Source organism: Grampus griseus (genome assembly GCF_964374135.1).
Source record: "Grampus griseus genome assembly, chromosome: 5".
NCBI classification, from domain to species: Eukaryota; Metazoa; Chordata; class Mammalia; order Artiodactyla; family Delphinidae; genus Grampus; species Grampus griseus.
Window position 1 is genome coordinate 28417991 of NC_138998.1, and position 6976 is coordinate 28424966.

The 6976-nt window shown below is 35.7% G+C and overlaps 1 protein-coding gene across 4 annotated transcripts in view; it reads left to right on the plus strand.

The window, feature by feature from the left end:
- The window catches only part of CEP70 (centrosomal protein 70), an 80392-nt gene extending 74661 nt beyond the window's left edge, over positions 1–5731 (plus strand). For all 4 annotated transcript variants that reach the window (XM_082654108.1, XM_082654109.1, XM_082654111.1 and 1 more), the window contains 5 exons: positions 948–1094; positions 1276–1444; positions 1609–1723; positions 2711–2790; positions 5063–5731. In XM_082654108.1, the coding sequence (XP_082510234.1) occupies positions 948–1094; positions 1276–1444; positions 1609–1723; positions 2711–2790; positions 5063–5124 (573 nt within the window). In that variant the 3' untranslated portion in view covers positions 5125–5731. The remainder of the gene's footprint in view (positions 1–947; positions 1095–1275; positions 1445–1608; positions 1724–2710; positions 2791–5062) is intronic.
- The last annotated feature ends 1245 nt before the right edge of the window (positions 5732–6976 follow it).

Genomic DNA, 6976 nt, shown 5'->3' on the forward strand with positions numbered 1-6976 from the left:
CAATATTACTGTGACACACATTACATTCCTTCTGGATGGCATTGTTCTAAAGGGCCAAGCACTGTGCTGTGCACATAGTAGATGCTCAGTAAATATTTGTTTATAGATTGACCAGTCTTAGACTTCTAAAATTCCAGGAGCCCGGCCTCTTGTGCACAGTTTTAAATAGATTAGGACAACATATCTAGGCCAGGAAAACTAAGTAGGCTGTCATGAAAATCAAGTCGAATTACTTCAGGCATCCTTTTGAATTAAAAACTTTCCTGGAGATACATACTATAACATGGATGAATCTTGAAAATATCCTAAGTGAAAGAAGCCTGTCACAAAAGGCCGCTTATTGTATGATTCCATTTTTTTAAATGAAATGCTCAGAATAGGCAAATCCATAGAAACAGAAAGTAGATTAGTAGTTACCCAAGGGCTGAGAGCAGGAGAGAATGGGGAATGACTGTAAATGGATACAGGGTTTCTTTTTGGAGTCATGACAATGTTCTAGAGTTGGATAATGGTGATGATTGCACATCTCTGTAAATAAGTCAAAACTACTGAATTGCACATTTAAAGAGGATGAATTTTATGGTATGTGAATTACATCTCAGTATATCTTATTTAAAAAATCAAGGGCAAAATATTAAGGACAAGCTTATTTTTTATTCATCAATATTTCAAAATAATTACTTGAATAACATATGCTAATAATAAATAAATTATAATTACTTTAAACATCCAGATTCCAGATAATATATATATATATATATATATATATATATAAGGCCTGGAGAAAACTAATTTAACAGACTTTTTCTAAACTGATAATGGTATTTTTTAAAAAAATAATGATGATGGTTAATATATATATTAAATCTGCTTGGATAATTATATTTTATTAGCATTATTATGAAAACTTTAAAAATCAGTAATAGCATATTGTTTCTTTCGTAAAGGATTTGTATAAGTCCTTGAAAATACTATCTGCAGAACTGGTGCCTTGGCATAATTTAAAGAAGCAGGATGAAAATGAAGGTGTCAAAGTTGAAGATCTGTTGTTTATAGTAGATACCATGTTAGAAGAAGTGGAAAATAAGGAAAAGGTAATACTACCTAATACTTACATAAATGTTCACATTTTAATGTACTCTTTATCTTAGAAACTAATAATGATATGGATATAGATATTCTACTAGAACTCTATTTCTCTTTTGAAAGTTTTTATTAAAGATTTGGAATAATTTTAAGATGTAAACTATCTTTTTCTTCCTCTCTTTTGGGCAGGACAGCAATATGCCAGACTTTCAAATTTTGCAAGCTATTGTTTCTCACTTCCAAAAATTATTTGATGTGCCTTCTTTAACTGGAGTCTATCCCCGAATGAATGAAGTTTATACTAGGCTTGGAGAAGTGAACAATGCTGTGAGAAACCTCCAGGAACTCTTAGAACTAGGTGATGACCCTTTGTTTTTTTGGCCCCCCATTTAAGAATTATTTTTAATAAATCAACAAAAAGTAGTTAAAAAAATCAAGGCTAACTGAAGCATAAAGTGTTTGATTTAATGATTTTGAAAACTCTCTTTTAAAATATCCTATCCTTTTATTTCTCTTTTGCAGATAGTTCATCCTCATTGTGTGTGCTGGTGAGCACAGTTGGAAAATTGTGTAGGCTGGTTAATGAAGATGTGAATGAACAGGTTATGCAGGTATTGGGACCTGAAGACCTCCAAAGGTATTTATTTTGAAAAGGTTGCAAAGTACCATCCAGAATGTTTGGAGTGGTAAAATTAAAGACTTCCAAAACTTCATAAGTTATTTACCTTTCCTGTTTGGAATAGCATTTTTTAAAATAACTTGACAATCTAAAATAATCTCACACCTTAGGGATGGAGAGAATGTCAAGTATTTTCAAGATAAAAGTAGACTCTAGGGCCTATAGGTTTACATAGGGTGGGTCAGGACTCCAGCATTATTGCTATAAGCTTGTTTCCAAATTATATATGGAGAAATTCATACTTTATTAGCAACTTTATGTGAATTCAGAATATATAAGTCCAATTTTTAGTACATTACCATCAATCACTGATCACTAAATAATCACTAAGAGTATGTGTATTATTTGATAGGAAGATGTTAAGGATTTTTTTAAAAAGCTAGGCATCTCCGACATAAAACCTAATGTTTTTTTAAAATATCAAAATGTTATAGCTATACTCTTCCTCCCTCCTTCCCCAGATATTATACTTCAACATATGTTCTGCAAGTTTTCCAAGAACCCTTACCTGACCCTTGAGTTTTCTGATACTTAATGCTTTTAAAAGGAATGTATGTCTCACTATTGGTCTTTTTCTCCTTCCCACAGTTTTACTGATTACTGATACTTATTCTTAATGTTTAATAGAATACAGGATATAAAAGCCAATTCTTTTTAGAAAATGTTATAAAAGCATGGTCTCTTAAGAATCCTCAAGCTAAATAGAAAATTCCTATATTAGGAATGTTATATAGATTTAACTTTAGAACAGATGATTACACTGATAATAGACTTTTTTTTTAGAAAAGTTACTAGATGAACAAAGAGCTGAAAAAGAATGGATTGCAGTAAATGATCATTAAACTTATATTTAAATTAGCAGGACAATTTCTTTCCATTTTGAAATGTTCTATGTCCAGTGAGATGCAAGTTGGAAATTCAGTGTAAACTGCATTTTTTTTAAAGCATTATCAACAAATTGGAAGAACATGAGGAATTTTTCCCAGCATTTCAGGCATTTACTAATGATCTACTTGAAATCTTAGGTAAGATCTTTGTTGGTGGTGGTTAAATTTTGAGTCTCAAGATGTCAGTGGGTTTGAGGAAACAGTGCTCCTTAGTCACTGTATTAGTGTTTTTACCCAGAGTTGTAGAAAGTGTCTGGAAACCACTAACAGTTCTGGAAACAAACTTCTAACTTGCAGTTAAAGTTGGTTGGGATTAGTCTGCAGAACAGAGAAACATATATATATCCTTTAAGGAGCTGGGGGCTGCCTTTGTTTTAGGACCTTAAAATGAGAAATGACATTACTCTGGCTAGGCCCAGTGTAACCTTGACTCTGTCATTGGCTAATGAGAAATATCCTTAGAATTTATGATCTTGGAAGGTGTCTTTTTTTTTCTTCTTCCTCCTTCTCCTTCTTTTTCTTCTCTCTTTTTTTTTTTTTAAAGATAGTTCCTACTTACTGTGTTTTTTAGATATACAAATTAAATTTCCTTCTAAGGTGATGAGAAGTAATATAAAGTAAACATCTGTAGAAAGGAGATAAATTTATAAATCTGTTGAAGGGAAGAGTTACATTTTACACTCTTGGTCAGATTGAGGGATTCGTCAGTAGTAATATCTCTTAAAGGGAAAAAAAAATGTAATTAGCTTAGGAATCATAGGCAAAACAGAGACCCAGTTCTCTTTAAGTGTGATTATATATGGCTATAAAAATAATTTATCTTACTGTTAAGAACACTGTTTAGGGAATTCCCTGGCGGTCCAGTGGTCATTAGGACTCTGGGCTTTCACTGCCGAGGGTGCAAGTTCAATCCCTGGCAGGGGAACTAAAATCCCGCAAGCTGCGCAGCGTGGCCAAAAAAACCCCCACTTTTTAAAAAGGTTAAAGTGATTTATTTATTAATGAATTCTTTGTTTTTCCATATAGCTCATTTGAAATTGAAAGTGTTTTTTTGTTGTTGTTTGGGAAAATGTAATTTGAAAGTTTAACTTGAGATGTGAATTGTATAAGTGTGTTGCCTTGTATCTCAGAGAGCCTTGTTTCCTGCAATAATATGATTTTACTTGCTTTGGCGTAGCAATTAAACAATGAGTTTCTTGTCATTAATAAACATTTTAATAGGTGTGCTAGCAACACTTATTTCAGAATCCTTCTATAGAAACTTCCCCTCAGATAGGATACTCAGCATGGTTCATGTAGGATCATTTGCTTCAATTCAACAGGTGTGATTTTAGAATGCAGGTCAGGGAATAACTTGATCTTTGTACCTTACCACAATGTAAGATGTGAACCAAATTCTCTGCTGTAGATTTGCTCATTTTTTTCCTTTCCTATATTTTGATAAGTGGATTCAGAGAAGGATTCTGACTGAAGTCAGGAGCTTAAACAGCATGGGTCATGTGTTTTGGCTAAAGGAAGAACAATCAAAATCCAGCTAAACATGGAGGGAAAGAGATGGAATCCAAGGAATCATGTTTTATGTAAAGGAAGTGAGTTTATGAACAGTGAACTAGCAGAATAATCTAGAAAAAAGTGGTGAGAATTTAGAGAACCTGCCACTGGGGTTTACCTTAAGTAGGGCTGGAGTCTACATAATCAGAGGAAGGACCTTCCTTAGTGGCTAGGAGCTTCCAGATGGTGAATTCTAACTTAGGCTGGTTGGAAGAAGATAGTCTTAGGAAGAGAGGTCAAATTCCGAAAGAATCTGGCAGAGAAGAACCTGAACTATCTTGTAGGCTGGACCAGGCTAAGCTCTATAATACATCGCATCTGAGATTTTACTCTGAGACACCTCACACCTTTTATTAGGTAGATAGGCTTCATCCTAAAAGGTAGACCTAAGAGCCATCCTACTAATGAGAAATCTTTATCATAGATTTAGAACAGGACTGTGTTCCAAGAGAAGAAATCCCTAAGTCCTTAGATGGGGGCCCATGAGAGATAGTGCCTCTTCTGGGGATTTCACCATGTAGGCTCACCCATGTAGTTAAAGAGGCAGTAACATAATATCATAAATGTTGCTAGTAGGATCTGTTAATAAGAGCACACTGCTAATGAGATTAATATCAGAGTCAGAGGGTGCTTTTGTAGGTGTGTGGTAGCTTTTACCCTTTTTTTTGCCCTGTGAAGCATCTGTGTCTGAATCAGTGATACACTCATCACCACTATTGGAGAAAAGTTTCATGTGCATGAAAGCACTAGTGATGTTGCCTTTGTGTCTGAAGTTTGCCTCTGAATAGAGATTCTCATTTCATCTGAGCCTAACAGTGGATAAAGCTATTCTTTTATTATTGTTGTTTTTCTATTACAGAAATTGATGACTTGGATGCCATTGTACCTGCAGTAAGGAAATTAAAAATACTTTCATGCTGAAAACAAATCATTTTTACTGTGTAAATTGCATTCTTAACATTCTAAATATTTTGTAGGATTGATCTTACTCTGAGACAAGGGTTATAAAATGTATATACTCTCAGAATTCACCCCCTTCTTTCTGTTGGGTCCTTCTCCATCCATATAATTTTTATTAACTTTGAGATTCTTTTATAGAAAACATTGCTAAGTTTAATTACTAAATTAACTTTAGATCCTTTAATCATTTCTTAAGCAATTCTTGAGTGCTTAAAATGTAAGATTGTTTTAAAGTACAGCGTGTAAGAGAGACACTCAGGGAGAGAGTGCAAGTAATAGAAAGGTTGCATTTAAGTTCAGAGTTTTTTGGCCTGGGAACAAGGAATGCCAGTGGCTCTCTTTAGTCCAGCCAGCAGGAAGCTGTTGCTTTCCTGGCAAGGAAATGGCACATACTATTAAGATATCCCTCATGACACTTGCCCTTTCAGAGCAGAAGGAACAAAAGGAAGAAGGAAAAAAGTTTTTATCGTGTTAGGGTAGGAAATGAATTATGAGGTAAAATAGATGAGTGGATGTGAGTCTCTCATAAAGTGTCCTTTTTGCTGTCTTGATGTGATGTACTTTTTATAAGGGCATGAAATCTTAAATAAAATTTTTGTAATGAATTTCCAAACGTAAATGTTCTCAGTGACTTACTTGTATTCCTCACCGATAATGAGTCGTATTCTCTTACTAGGCTGAGCCTTCCGTGGGCACCCTTCCTGGTTCACCTTTGCTGTGTTTTACGTAAGAGTAGTTTTCCTGATGCTTTCTACTTACCCTCTGTTCTCCATATTCATTCTGATTTTCTTAAAGGACAGGTGTTTGGCTTCACATCTGTGAGTACGGGCCACTTTTGGTTACTGCTGCTCCCTCACCCCCTACCCCCACTTTTTTTTTTTTTTTGCGGTACGCAGGCCTCTCACTGTTGCGGCCTCTCCCATTGCGGAGCACAGGCTCCGGACGCGTAGGCTCAGTGGCCATGGCTCACGGGCCCAGCCGCTCCGCGGCATGCGGGATCTTCCTGGACCGGGGCACGAACCCGCGTCCCCTGCATCGGCAGGCGGACTCTCAGCCACTGCGCCACCAGGGAAGCCCTGTAGACTTTTTAATGATGGCCATTCTGACTGGTGTGAGGTGGTACCTCATTATAGTTTTGATTTGCATGGAAGAAATATAATTTTAAAATTATGTTAATCTAAATTTTGTCAGCTAGTTTAAGAGCCTGTGGTTAACTCTTAGTTTAAAACAGAGGTTTTCAAACTCTTCCTCAGAGGCCTAGGAGTTTTTTTGGAGGGCCACTGAGAAGGGACAGTGCTGCTAGTAGGAAGAACATTAGGCCCTCTCTATCAGGTCTACTTTTATCCAGTTTTAATTATTTAAAATATAAGTACTGCAACCATTGTTTAGCTCTTGATTATTTACAGTTTTATTGATGTATAGTTGACATACATGTATAGTTGCTCCGCGGCATGTGGGATCCTCCCAGACCAGGGCTCAAACCCGTGTCCCCTGCATTGGCAGGAGGATTCTTAACCACTGTGCCACCAGGGAAGTCCTATTTCACTAATCTGTTTTGTGTGTTATAAATATAACACATATGCTAAGTATGATAAAAACCATAAATGTCAAGTATAATGAATGATTATAAAGTGCACACCCATGCAACAATTAAGAAACAGAACATTCACCAGCACTCCCAAAGGCCTCCCCCACATACCATATGTGTCTTCCCCCATTAGCCTGACTTATGTTAATCACTTACTTGGTTTTTTAAATAGTTTTGCCAGTTTTGTGTGTACACCTAGACCAAGATAGTTTAGTTTTGCCTATT